The 15,539-nt window shown below is 28.0% G+C and overlaps 1 protein-coding gene across 3 annotated transcripts in view; it reads left to right on the top strand.

Moving 5' to 3' along the window:
• Positions 1-15,230, top strand: part of LOC105837844 (GATOR complex protein Iml1) — a 35,724-nt gene extending 20,494 nt beyond the window's left edge. For all 3 annotated transcript variants that reach the window (XM_036285553.1, XM_036285552.1, XM_028192987.2), the window contains 10 exons: positions 987-1,097; positions 6,690-6,763; positions 8,585-8,695; positions 10,075-10,282; positions 11,621-11,729; positions 11,786-12,040; positions 12,626-12,786; positions 12,889-13,057; positions 13,147-13,460; positions 14,784-15,230. In XM_036285553.1, the coding sequence (XP_036141446.1) occupies positions 987-1,097; positions 6,690-6,763; positions 8,585-8,695; positions 10,075-10,282; positions 11,621-11,729; positions 11,786-12,040; positions 12,626-12,786; positions 12,889-13,057; positions 13,147-13,460; positions 14,784-14,981 (1,710 nt within the window). In that variant the 3' untranslated portion in view covers positions 14,982-15,230. The remainder of the gene's footprint in view (positions 1-986; positions 1,098-6,689; positions 6,764-8,584; positions 8,696-10,074; positions 10,283-11,620; positions 11,730-11,785; positions 12,041-12,625; positions 12,787-12,888; positions 13,058-13,146; positions 13,461-14,783) is intronic.
• The last annotated feature ends 309 nt before the right edge of the window (positions 15,231-15,539 follow it).

Below are 15,539 nucleotides of genomic sequence, written 5' to 3'. Positions count from 1 at the left end.
TCATTCAAGATTTAAAATAATTGTTAATGCTTTTGTTTTTAGATATCAATAAATTTTTTATTAAGTAAAACTGATTTGTTTGTGCATTATTACGTTTTACTAACGTTTTACTAACAGGAAAACATGAATTACATATGACATTAATATATATTTTTTAAATATTAGTTAATTTTTCATTATGGAGTATTTACGCTTTTTATGAAATTGCAAAATTTCATAAAAATTTATTATAATTTCAATAAAAATACGATAGCTAAAATTATCATTTTTATCAAATAGAACATCAACTATTAAAAAGATTATCATATTTTACTATAGCATAAAAATATAAATTAATATGTTCAGAAAATTCAATAATAATGTGTTTAAAAGTTTTGTACACTGATTTTAATACTTTTTTTTAACAAATTAAAATTTTGTACATTGGAATCAGATTTGGCAGCTCAAAAACTACAAAAATATGTTTTTACATACCATTTTAGAGGCCATAACTTTTTATTAAATAATATCGATTCTTAGATAGTAGAGTTTAATTACTTTTGGAAATTATAATAAACTTTTATTGATAAAGGTTAGTTTGACTCAAAATGCTCTTGTTTGTTCGGAAAGGGAAAGTAATAATTTTGTATTAATTTTAGATTTGTATTAAAATGTCATTTATTTTTTGTTAAACACAGAAAATAAGCTTTAACGAAACATAATTAAAATTTTCCTGTATATTTACTAAAATATCAACAAATTTAATGAAACGTCAAGTTCATCGAAATTTCATTAAAATATTTCTACCAGAGTATACATATATGATCGTTCCGAAATACATATCAAAGTATTTGTAAAATATACATTAATGGCGGATTAAGATTACAATTACGAAAATCAAAATAAATCTCTACTTGTAAATTTATTTACACATTACATACAAGTATACTTAGTATACGATAAGTAGAGATTTGTAGCTTGTGGAATGTATGGGGAGGGGTTTTCAGCATGATATGTTTCAGAGCCCCACAGCTCTAGGTGGTGTCCCTCCAAGAGATCCTGCCTCTCATTTGACCAGACGCAGGCACAGCACGAGCCTGATATTCCTCACTAACCAGGTACATCCTCCCTTCCTGTAGCCTCGATATACTGAGTCCAGTTGTTGGAATTCTCGTTCACACGAGCTTCCAATTAATTAACTATGAGTACGATAAAAGAAAGTTTCTTGGAAAGATCTTTTACGGCTTGTTATATACACAACATATATATAACATTCCTAGTATAGAATATTGGATGAAATAAAGTTGCAGCAGGAATGATAATTTTGCACATAACAGTAAAAAGAAGAAATTTTGAAACCGTTTGGAGACCGTGAAACAGACAATTACAATCTGCTACAAAATATTGATGTTGCAAATTTTTTTTGAAAACTTGTAATTGAAAAAAACCTCTTTTTACTCGGATGTGGAATAGTCCCAGCTGGTGCAATTTTATCCTTAATTTTTTAAGGCTAGATGTATTCAAGTTTCTCGAGATAGCAAATTGCTTCTTTGATACGTGTTACTTGGAATGATCAGGCCAGCTTACACAATACAATATAATCTCACGATAACTGTGATCGTGCTTGATATATTTTTGCATTGGATGTGCATCTATGATTTTTAGTGAGCTTATCTGTTATGCGTCATATGTTACGATGTGTTTAATTTCACTATTTTTTCTTCGTTTATGTATTACTAGCTTTAAAAGGAATTGATTTAGCAGTATAAATAAAAATAAGTTTATACAATACTTCCTTCAAAATGGTTTCCTACAACAATGATACATTCTTATATTTGTGAAGTTTTTGGCTTTTACATTGTTACTTTTACATTGTGAAGTATTCCTGGAAATTAGTGTTCTTAATTTAAAAAAAAAAAATCTGAAAAAAATGGCTGTGATAATAAGGTGTTTTTAGCTTGCCACACTTATTTTCATTCCTTAATTTATCACTCTTTAGTCGCGACAAGACCGCGACTTTGTCCTTGTAATTCTCATTCTAATTAATATTTTTCAGTTTGTAATAGGAGAATTGAAACTGATAAAATCTAAATAAAACGAAGCAGAAAAATAAGAGAGAAATATGAAATTAGAAAACATTAAACGGTATCGGAGAGTGACGAATTAGGGTTCTAAAAAAAGTTGAAGGTCTAAGTTTTTCCATTTTTTCTGAATAATACAAAAAAAATACGATTTTACGTGATAACAAATTTTATTGATAAATTATTTATTAGAACTGATGTGATATAATATGAAAGAGATCTTAAAACCTTCGACATTGAAGACAATAAAGATGATATTATCTTAAAAGAAAAAAAATAAAACATGGCAAGAAAATGTAAAATTTTGTTTTTTCCCAAAATTTCCCAGAATTTTTTCCATGCTAAAAACACTGTTGGGAACTATTTTTCGATATCTTTTTTACAGTGTTCTTGTTTTTGTACTGACTTCTTCGGCGCTCTCGAATCGTTTTATACACTAAGCTGCGTTTTCTTTTATACTACGAATACTTTAAGAAGTATTTAATCAGTCGGAAAAGAAGAAAACACAAAGAGTGACCGCAAAAACAGGCCTAAAATCGCGATGTTCCATGATGTACAATTATTTACCGTCAAAATCGATTCAAACTTTGATGTCCACGAAACGGGCGATTTTTGCGATCACTCTTTACAAATGGTATAACGATTTATACCAAAGAAATTAATTGCTGCGGTCAGTAGAAAAAGCAGGTTTGTAACTGTTGTAAAATTCTTTTAAATGATTTTGATTTAGAGCCGGTTTCACAAACTCCGGTTAAATTAACCAACCGATTATTTTATTGGAATTGACCAGTCGCATTTGTTAATTTTGCTTAACGACAAATACGATTGGTCAATTCCAATGGAATAATCGATCGGTTAAGGTAATCGAAGATTATGAAACCGGCCCTTATACATTTCAATCCGACAAGAATTAAGGGAAAGAACCAATTGTGTTGAAAAATTTTACTACAATTGCAAAGCTGCCTTTTTGTTGAACGCAACTATTGCAGAAATATCGAAAAAGATATTTTAAAAAGAGAAATTTTTTTAGAATGCTTTTAAAAGTTTTACAAAGGTTGGTAAAAACATTAGTGTTTAAGGAAACTTTGAAGAAAATATTGTATAAATAGATAAAATTACTTATTTTTGTGCAAAAAAATCAATTGTAGGAACTTTTTAAAACTAGTACACATTGTATATATGTTACAAATAACAAATTTGGAAACGCTTGTGATTTTCTTGTATCTCACAAAAAGTTAAATATTTTGGTGAAAACTAATTATTAAGAAGTTTGTAAATACGTATTTTAAAGAGCAAAGATAGACATTTTGTTCCTAAATTATTATATTACATAAAATTCATTTTTTTACTATTTTTATTTTACTTTGAAACGTTGTAGTTCAATGAAACAAAATTAGGTAATAATTATCATAACATTTAACATAAAAGTATACGCATTAGTTATTGCAAACAATATCACTATATGCCTCGAATATAAGAAATCCGAATAAAGAAATCTAAATTTTCCGAATCCTGGTTAAAGTGTTATTTTTTTTGCAATAATTTCATCGCATTTTCTTAGTTTTTTTTTATGATGGGGAAGATGGTATTATACGTTATTATAGGCGCAAAACTATTAAATTACTCGACAATTTAATTTGTGATATTATGTTTTCCAATATGGACTGTTTTAAGATTGACGTAATTTAAAGTACTGAAAATTGAAATGTTTACTAAGACAATTAATTAGTGCATGTACACAAGCAAACATCCAGTATCGTTTCATATTGGTATTATATTTTTTTTCGGGTTTTACCATAAAAATTTTTTATATAAAGTAGGATTTATAAGATTTATTAAAAAATTGGTATAATTTTTTGCAAATTTTTTGTATATAAAAGGCATTTAAAATGTTATCACTAATATTAATAATAGATATTAAACGTTTATAAGATATGAAGAAATTAATTACACTGCAAACTAAATATTTGGAAACATCGATAAAAATGTAGATAAACTGAAAACAACATTATTTATTAGTAAAAACTGATTGGACGTTTTATAAAAAATGTGTTTTTTTATACAAAAGATTTGATGTGATTTATTACGAAAAATTATTGTACTAATTTTTTTGGACAACATTTTAAAGTTTAAAAATATAAGACTTTTTAAGCTTTAAAATACTGTTAAAAAAATAGTACAATAATTTCCTAAATTTCTTCAAATTTTTAGGAACAAAACGTCGTAGCGACAAAAACACAGATTTAACATAAACCTGTAGAGACACAGATTTAAACACAGATTTAAATTCTATTTTAATTAAAGTTCTATTTTTACTCTTTAAAAACGTGTTTGAAAACTTCTCTGATTTCTTTTTCCATCGATATATATTCAGTACATGCGAGAAAAATGCAAGCGTTTTCAAATTTTTGGCAATGCACACACACACACACCCACACACACACACACACACACACATATATATATATATATATATATATACATAGAATCTGTTTGATAAGATCATATTTGGCATAACTCAAACTATTGTATGAATTGAAAAAAATACATATACTTGATAAGTATTTTGATGCTTTATTATCAATAATTTATTGAGTTGTTTTTATTATCAATAATTGCCTGTCATCTCGGAGATATACTTTCCACTAATGTTATGACATATTTTTGAGATAAAGATTTCTAAATAAATCAAATTTATAAATAATTATTTGTTCCCAAAAGGAAATTTTGTCGGAAAAAATTACGTTTTCCCAATGATAAATCAAGTTTTCTTGCGCTTCAACAAATCTTTTTTTCAGTGTGTTTTCTAATAGGTTTTTTACATCTTTCTGTCACTAAGGTTTAACGATAATTGAAGCTTTCTTAATATATAATGTCAATGGCTGTGAAAGGTTTAAGTCTATAATTAAAGTTTTCTTTACAAAGCATTAGAAAAAGACTTGCTCTACACTAATTGGAATTTCCTGTTCTAATGGTTTCCAGATAAAAGTTTTATCAGATATTCTCTTATCAAACAGATTATATGTATCATGGAAATCATGAAGATCTAGAAAAAAATATTTAGAACAAAAGTTGTATGGTTTTGAGGGAGATATAAGATAATACCGTTAGTTTGACCTTGGATAGTTGTTTAAATGCCATCTTCAATTTCTTAAATTTTTTTACTTTTTATCAGTTATTTGATTTTTGATGTTCTCTGCAGATGTTGACAGGGTTTTGTAAACAATATTTTTATGTATAAAACAAATTAGGCAAAGTCAAGTCAGGAGAATGAGGAGGCCAAAGGAATCCATTTATTAAAAAAATTACTGAAGTATTCCGTTACAATACGATGGGGTGGCACACCGTTTTATCATTACTACATTTTTTTCCGCGCAAGATTGACCTTGATCCAAAATCTCAGATAGCTTATTTTGCAAAAAGTGAAGGTAAGTTTTACGCGATTATTTAAAAAATATGCCAATCAAATATTCATTTCTAATTCCATATTATGTTGGTATGGAATTAGAAATGAATATTTGATTGGCATATTTTTTAAATAATTGCGTAAAACTTACCTTTACTTTTTGCAAAATAAGCTATCTGAGCTTTTGGATACCATGGTGAAATTGCTTACTACAACAGTGTTGATTATCTGTTGACTGAAAATTGTATGAGGATAATAAAGTAGAAAGAGTTATATCTGTTGGGTTATTTATTGTGATAGAATAAAAATTTGTCATTGAAAACAATATATTGAAAGAATGTTGGATTTTTTCTTATTAGTAATGCCAATGACATAATCGTCTTCTTCGTATTACTTCTAGATTTAGACTTTGGATTAAAGTGATATGATAAATGTGGAATTTGCATAATCTTCCACATGATGATATAAAAAATTCCTAAATTACAATCTATTTTTCTAGTTTAGATATGAGAATTCAAGTTTCCTGTTGGCACTATCTAGTACTGCTAAGGCACGAATTATCGACGTTATGTCTAGCATTTATTCGTTCCCGTGATTCTATACGTTCTCGTAACAAAATTCTTTTTCTGTATCGCATTTAATTCTAAGAAGGTATCTATTGCGATAAATCTTTCTGTTCTATGAAATTACACTCAGTTTCACTAAACACAAGAATAATATTAACGATTACATATGAATCGTAATCGACCATTTTAAAAAAAGCTTTAAAAAAGATCATTAATTAATACAGAACAGAGGAGAAAGGAGAAAGAAAGAAAAGGAAAGAGAGAGAGAAAGAGAGAGAGAGAGAGAGAGAGAGAGAGAGAGAGAGAGAGAGAGGGAGTATAAAAAATACAATTATATATAAAAAATTTACCTACGTGTCCTTCAAATGAGGTTAAACTAATGCCACCATCTTATATCCTCCTCAAAACTTCTGTCCTAAATATTTTTTTTTAAACTCCATAATTTCTATATTTGATTATATCTTAAAAATTCTATATTTGATTATATCTTAAAAAACTTAAAAACAAAACACTCTGTATAGATGTGTTTATATAATCCAACGCTTTATACGAAAGCGACACTTTAATGTTAAATGCATTCTAATTATATATTATATTTTCACAATATCATCAGCTTGTCCATTCACAATTATCCATACTTTTCATCATACTTTCCAGACCAATCTAGTCGGCAGCTCTCCTTTCAGGGAGCGACTCGGAAGCAACCGTCTGCCGGAGAAACCGAGACCAAGGTTTGAATATGTTTACCTTGACGATTTTCAGCATTATTGCTTTTGCGCCAATCTTTAACTGCGTAGTCTTGCGGAGTCCTTTTTTGTTCTTTTTTCAGTGGACTATTTCCAATTGGTGTATCGATGGTTTTCATTCTTGCTTAGTTTATTATATGTACAAATGGCAAATGTTTGGTCACTGAAGCGAGTTTGGTCACTTTTGCACTATATTGTATTTAATTGGCTTATTTTGCAAAACACCCGTTATCTTATGAATGCTACATATTTTCAGTGTGCATTTGATGTCAAGTACAGATTTATTTACTGGTGCACAAAGAGCATTTCAATAAAGGAGGACAGAGTGCAACATTTGAGGCTGAAATGCGCGATGACGATATGAAGCATGATCGGTGAACTAATCTTTGATACTTTTTCTGAAATTTGACCTTGTTTTATAATGTATATGGGTATATTAAATTTCAATTTCTTTTCAGTTTAATGCTTTTGGTGATTAATTTATACTCTCGCTAAGATCAGAAGCACAAAAAAACAAAAAAAATCGGTACACAAGCGCGTTATATATATGACATTTTCAATTCTACATTATTATCGTGCATGTTTTTTCTTGTTTTGCATAGTTTTCATTTAAAATACACTTAGAGTGTCTTTGCGTACTACAATGTATATGTACTACAACGAGTTATCCTCGCTCCGCATTTTCGCTCATCGTGGGCTTTGATAATAATCTCTTGATGTCACTTGATGTGGAGCAGGTGCAACGCATTAGGAGGAAAGCAAGAGAGCCTAAGTGCCCCTTCCCCCACATAGTTTCTGTATCTTTCAGCTTCTTTCATCTTTTTTGTTCATCTTCCAACTAATTCCTGCTCAGAAAGTATACATACACGACGTGTCAAAGAACAAACAAGATGCAAAAGCTTAAATGGCTGTATGTATACTCTCTGTGTAGTGTTTAAAGCATTTTGGTAGTGAGTGAGGGAGTGACGGGGTTGTTGCTCCTCTGTACAGGAGAGGCATGTAATGAATACCGCTGCGGCTGCCCGCACGTGCCTCGACACTCCTCGCCACGTGCCAAACAGGTTGGTCTCACACTCTTATTCTTTTCGCAATTTAAATTAAGAGTATCAAATTATTTGCATGTTTAACGTTAAATGCATACAACGCGTTTTACTTTATATGTTAATGTATTAATCTAAAATTGTATTAATCCAAACGTATTAATCTAAAATTTATATTGCCAGATATTTATTTAGTTGAAGATGTAAACAGTTATAGTTTATATTAAATAGTATTATAATAAATTAATTCTTACTTTAATTTATTTTTTATTTGAACACAAATAAAAATTACGTATTTGTTTTTTAAATAATTGAAATGTAACAAAAATATTATTTAAAGGTTATTCAGAATTATTGTTAAAAGATTGTAATAAATATATTAGATCTGCCAATAAAAAAATTTACTTTTACTTCGTTAATTTTCCGCAAGAGATATAAAATTTAAATCTATATCTGTAATTAAAAATTACTTGATGGAACAATAAACAGTATATCTCTTATTTTTGAGATTTACAAAAATAAAAATTGGAAGATTTATATAACAACAAATTCAGTTTAAATAACATCATGCGATACAAAAGCATAGGGTTGTTTTTTTACTTAATTTGTTATGAGATAATATAGAGGTGCAAAGTAGAATAAAACCTTTTTGCTTGTTTTTAGATAGCGTTAATATATCAATCGCTTTATAAATTCTGTAACTTTGCTGTACGAATTAATGTAGTTTTTTAAATGAATATCTTTTATTTACATTTGCATGATTCAGATCTGGTTCCAAAGTGATGGACAGAGGACGTGTGTCGCCTGCTAGCGAAGCCGTTTTGCCATTATCACTCGAGCAACAGCAACAGGATCATTTCGACGCTAATGATGACAGGTACAATTTTAGTAATATTCATTTTAGCAACAAAACAGCCAAATATGTCAATTTATTCAACTTTATTTGAAAGTATCAATGTTTTTATGTAAAAAATTTATTTGGTTTGTTAATTACAAAACATCTCGCATCAATCATCAGTATTAGACTTATCATTTTAAGAAAAATTTTAAATTATAAGATTTATGAAGGCAAAGATAAGTAAATTAATTACTTTAAAAGTGTATTATATTTATTTTCAAAATAATGAAAAAATCCTAGATCTATATAGCATTTAAAAATGTGATACAAAAAATTTTGCAGCAATTTTCTACTTGAGTTAAAAATTGTTTTAGTAAAAAATAAAAATAATAAAAGTATATTAAACTAATAGAAGTATATTAAGAAATTATGAAAAAAATCTGTTTTTTTTATATTATATAAGTACTTTAAATATTTAATGATTTAGTATAAAATTAGATATAATAAAGAGATATAAAATAGATATAAAATTTCATTGCAATGCAAAGATTAGTTATTATGTAAATAAACAAAATTTATTTATTTGTTTATTTACAGAACACTAATGGAAATGCTGGAGATAGATCTGTTTTAATAATAAATAATAAGTAATAATTTTTGTCAAAAAAATTTTATAGATTTGGAAATTTTCCCGTATGAAAGTATGTTATTACCAGTCTAAATTGTGGAATTTGTACCAAAAAAACGGAAAAAAATTTTATAATTCAATATACTTTTACAATTTCTTAATCAAATATGACGTTGTAATAATATTTGGTTGATATAAGAGATTTACAATTTGTATGAAATTCGACATTTTAAGCTTATCATGTAAATGATAGGAACATTGTTTAGTTCTTGAAGTTAATCTTTGATGCCTAATTGAGATGTAAAATAATTTCATGAAAATTTAGATGTATATGTGCGTGAAAAGTTGTGATAAATAGAACAACGTGAAAAAAAAAGTTTTCCATTCTTGGTATAAAATCTAATTCAGACTGATGTTAATACGTATACTTTAATTCTGGAAAAATTTTCCAAAACTATAAAAGAAATACGAAATTTGTTAATGATATAACTAATACTAATAATTCTACTTCTAATATTAATAATTCTACATTATTGATCTCGATTAAATTTGACTGTCACGCCAGCATTCCTCTTAAACTGAGAATTGAAATGAAATTTTATATAAATTATGTGTTTTACGGTTCTCTCTGTTTGAAAGTGGACAGTTATCTTATTATAAGACACAAAGCTCCGAACCGTGCTTTAGTGAGGTTCTAGTTTAAAATAGATAATGAATTTTCTAGAAAGGCTTTGGCCTTTCTCAAATAAATACATGTTATAATTATAAACTTGATCGTCTGTTTTTACAGTGGAAATCAGGAACTGACCAAGATGAAAAGTAATGCAACCAACATGGAAATTTTGGAAGCCATGAAACATCCTCAAACTGGTGTCGGCTTCTTGACACAACATCCTTCGCTCCCTAGCCAAACGTTTGTTAGTGCTGATGCGATTCAATGGTTAAACAACCACATAGAAGGCGGGGTAGGGGTCGAACAGGGTGTCAATACTATGAAGGTAAAAATTTTGTTATATATTTGGCAGGTGCAGCAAATAAGATTAGAGTGGAAAAAATACAGCATTTCTTTAAAAAAATTTTTGCGATATTAAAATGTTAAAATTAAGTTTTTACATGGAACAAACTAGTATAAATTCTGAATAATAGAAAATTACGATTTTAGTAATCTATAGTGCAATTTAGCAAATTTCGGTTTTTAAATCATACTACTTGCAGGCTTATCAAAATTCCTTATTTAAAAAAAATTATAATGATATAAAAAATTATGAAAAATTTTTAAAAAAAGGAAAATATATTTTATTATAATGTAAAGAACTTAAAATATTCTTTATAATTTTAGGGCTGTAAGCTTTTATGTGAAAAATATTGCGATTTCTCTGATATTACTTACATATGCCGAAATATACAAAAGCAGCTACCTATATCCGAAATATTACTTTTAAAAATATTATATAAAAAATTAAATGTTGGAATTCTTTTGGATTTAGTAACTTCTTCGTTACGAAATAAACATTTGAAAAATGCCAAAACAATTATAAAGCCTACTGTAAATTAACGAAGAAAAGTAGGTTAAGTTGTAAAAAAAAGTTAAATTTAGTGTGTTTGTTACAAATTCTTCTATTCAGTCATATGCATTTGTTTATTATGTTTTTTGTGAGACTTGTTTGTTAAATTTTTTGGTATTTAATATTTTTATTTGAATTTGATATAAAAATCAAAGAGAAAGAAACGTATTTTTCCAATAAATATAACTAAATGTCATGTTTTATGTAATATAGTATGTAATTTTTTTAAATATTAAAATAATAATTATCTAAAACATAAAATTTAACTATTTTAAAATTTAATTATTCTTTTGTCTATGCAGAAAATAAAAAAGGCGAAAACTTCAATTCCAAAATTAGCTAAATATTTTCTCTTGCTGCAAAATTCTCCAGGTGCATTTTAAAATAGAAATTGTATTTCTTATGCCATATTATACATATTTTATTGAAACTAAATAAATTTTTTTATTTATATAGCTTAAGCGAAAAAAATACGAATTTTGTAGCTTTAAAAAAATATTCCATATGAAGCTAACTACTTTTGCCAATGGGCTATTTAATTCTCTACATATTTTTGCTATTGTTAAAAAACGTTATAACAAGAATACTTTGAAATAAAACTTTAAATTTATCTTATATTAGGAAGAATCAATTTCCTTTACAAATAAAGGATCCTACTTAAAACAGAACGTTTAAACAAAATTTATTACGCTTAAACAACAAAAGAGATTTTAATTATATATTTTATTAAAAGCTTTGTCGTGAATATAATAACAATTTGTCTTTGTACAGGGGATGATTCAAGACAAATTAATATGCCATGCATCCGGAGACTTTTCGAAACCATTTGTCCTAGGATTTTATTTATATCACATTGTACAGGATAAAGAAAATCAAAAAGGTAAATACTGCGACCGAATTATCGAGGATTCGTAATTTAATGGCTTTTTTTAATAGCCGCAGATTATTCTGCTCCGCTTGGGAATTTGCAAAGTTTCGAAAATGAATGGGTGGAGGTTGAGATGAAATCGCCGAAAGGATGGTGCGAACCAACTTCTTCGACAACAGTATCGACTCCTATAACAATACCTACTTGCGACACTATTGACGAATCCAACGTACCACCTTTTTTGAAAGATGATATAGATATTTACAGAATTGGATTGGATCTGAGAGAAGAGACTGATTCAGTAGATGACAGAAATGCGACAGGTAATATTAAAATTATTTAGTATGCGATTTAAATACGTATCTTTTATATCACAGCATTACAAATGCTTTTTGAAATATAAAAAATAAATCTTTAATTTACAATGAAATTATGTACATAAAGTGTAGACATAAAAAATATGATTATCTATCACATATAGATTTGAATTGATAAAGTATAGATATGGCGGTCGGCAAAAAAAACAAATGGGAAGAAATTTATTATTTAAGGTATAATTCTAGATCTAGACTATAAAATATGTAAAACAAAAATAAAAATAACAAAATAGCATAACAAACGTTGTTTTTTAATTATAAATGTTTAAGTATTTACAGTTTAGATACTTTTTAGTATAGATAAATAGATAAATATTTATTTAAATATTCAGAATTACAAAATCAAGAATAACAACATTTTGGTGGAGGTTTTGTTTTTTAATTATAATGTCTAAATATTTGAATATTTATAATTAAGAAATTAACGAATCTTTAATCACAATTTTGTTATTTTGATTTTTATCTTTTATCTTTGAGAATTTCTTCTTAAATTTTCTTTTATTTGTTGTTGAATATCTTGTTCTCTTTTAGTGTCTTTGTATAAACATACTCATCTGGACATTGACATCAATAATAAAAGTGATAGAATTGAGTGGGGTCACTTAAGATATCAGTCCGTTTACAAAGTAGATACTTCTTATGAACTTGTAGTGCAATGGATAGCATCATCCGGCAGTATAGTGGCTGATCTAGTAAGTATTAAATTGCCACCTTTCTCTCATTTCCTTTATTTAGAAGATGAGAGTAGGTATCGAACAATAACTATCGAATTGCTAATCGATTTCTGTCTAAAGATATTCGTTTGGCAACGCAAAGCTCAAATGTGCGGGATACAGATGGTACCCATTCCCAGCGATTTGTTAGCACTACCCTATACGTTGAAGAGCGATCCTCTCAGAGGACCTATTTTCATACCGCTCGATACAGAGTGTTTGATGGCAAATAAGCGGCACCTCTTTGAAGGTTTGTTTTAAATTAATCTCTGATTATATTAATATATTTATTTAAAAAAATTATCTTAATTTATAAAAATAACGAATACAAATTTGTAGAATTCCGAGAAGATACTTATGCACAAAGGCTGTTTTTATTCCAAGAAGCAATTCTGCAGAGATTCGGTTTTATGCCATGCTTAGTTGAAAATATCGAAAATGATCATCAATACGTTCACATTACTGGTAACGCATTTATACTGGTGCCATCCATCACAAATACTCGGCCGCGCCCACGAACCGGAACCAATATTGTGCGGCGAAATACAAGTCAGAAAAAATATCCGGTTCATCCGGACCAGTCTAGTCCACATGAAGCGTACATTACTAGACATGTTGGTGGAAAGAAGGACGATCATAATATAGATAGGAAAGTAAGTGATCTTATTGTATATATTTAGACAATTATTTAAATTTTTCAAATCTCGGTTCGCACAAACTAAAATACTTCTTTGTCGCTTTGATAGAACGAGACAAAAAATAAATATTATGAATTAATAATATTGGTATAATAAAATACATTGATTTAATAATAATAAGATAAATATGTTACTTATTAATATGTATATATTAATATGTAAATTATTAATATATATATATATATAAAGTAAATATTTACTCATTATATAAAAACTTTCGAACATACAAATAAAAATGGGAATAAAGGGCAATAATCAATTCCCTTTTAATTTCTTATTTTCATTAATAATGATTCTGGATAATATATTTAAAAAAATATTTAGACATGTTATAAGATATTTTAATACGGTACAAAATAAATTATTATAAGCTTTACACTCTTAACAACGTATTTTTTTTTTAAGTCTAGCATCAAAATTTACGTTTATCTAATCCCTCTGAATAATTAAAATTTAATGAATAAATTAGGTATACAATAAAATTAATGTATAATAATGTGTCACTTATGCACTAAATCCACACAAAATTTTTTTGTTTATTTTGTTTAGTCTAACAAATTTTTTCTGTAGGCTAAACAAGTTACACTGGAACCCCGCGTTAGCGTACTCCGCGTTAGCGGAAACTATCCCCTCCATATGCACTCGGCCCACATGAGTAGCGTGTGTGGGGATAGCAATGAGCAATGCAGTCGCGTATTTCACGGAGTGGGAGTGAAACCAAGCAATAGGAGATAACCCCGCGTTAGCGGACCAAAGCCCCGAACAGTCCGCTAACGCGGGGTTCCAGTGTACTAGAAACCCCCTTCCACATATTAACAAACTTGAAAGTCAGATGCGCAAGATTTATGCGGTATTTATGTGCTCTGATATTAAAGCAATTTTGATTTTCTACATCCTAAGAAACTTTCGCTGAAAGCAAGTAGTCATATTTGTTTCTAAATTGTTTAAAATATGTAAAATTACATTACTTAATTATGCAAATTGTATGTTTAATTTATGCATTATTATTTCTAAGTAATTTTAATTATTGTGTTAAAATTCTGAAGGAATTTCTTTCTTAATGCCAGAGATATAATTGTTATAAAATTTCTTTAAAAAAATTTTTATTAAAAAAATTAACGTTTTTTTAATAAATATTTTTTTGTAAATTTATGAAGCACATTATTATATAATTTATTCACTAAATTTGGATTAAGTGGGGGAGAGGAGTTAATCAGACTTCTATCAAGCATGTCAAATTTAGGTGTTCAATAAAAATGTAATTGTTATTAATTTTAGATGGGTTTTTTATGGTCTTGGAATCATATGGTCAGCCGCAAGTGGAAATCATTGTCTCTTTCAGCGGGTGATGAATTTTTCCAGAAGAAAATTATACAAGATTTTCGACACTTCTGTTCCAATGGAGACAATAGACTGAAAGAGTTTTGGGAATCTTGTTGGGAGTTAAAAGAAAAAACTTGTACAAAAGCTAAATAGCAAGATATTGTTTTTAATGTTCTTTTATCCAAAGATTTATTAAGTTATCATCGATCATTTATATGAATTTCATAAAATGTTATCGCTATTTGTGATCATATTAATCTTCATTTATGAAAAGTACAATTATATATAATGTTTATAAGATATAACTGGTATAGCAGGATAATAAATTGTGTAACAAGTGCGGAAGGTCGGCTTTTTTAGCACGAGTTCACCCGTACATGTTGCACACCGTATTTTTTATTACTCGTGCATCGAAGTGTAGTTCCTTGAGTGCCTTGGGTTCTTACGAATTCTTTTTTTTTTTAAGTTATATTAGTGTGCCCTCAGCCTACTCTGCGTATTTTCGCTATTTGGACATTCCTTTTTTACTCTTTTCTCCTCTTTGATTTTCAAATCAACTTCCCAATCTATTTAGTAAAATTTCACAATTTTAGCGGTTCAATATCTAACCAGTCGTCTATGTATACGGATGCTTAATATCTAGTGCTACCTGATTATATATCTTACGAATTGACAGGTTATACCTAAGATTAAATTAGGTTAGATTAGGTT

This window comes from Monomorium pharaonis, chromosome 4 (assembly GCF_013373865.1).
Source record: "Monomorium pharaonis isolate MP-MQ-018 chromosome 4, ASM1337386v2, whole genome shotgun sequence".
NCBI classification, from domain to species: domain Eukaryota; kingdom Metazoa; phylum Arthropoda; class Insecta; order Hymenoptera; family Formicidae; genus Monomorium; species Monomorium pharaonis.
This window is presented reverse-complemented; position numbering and strand designations above follow the sequence as displayed.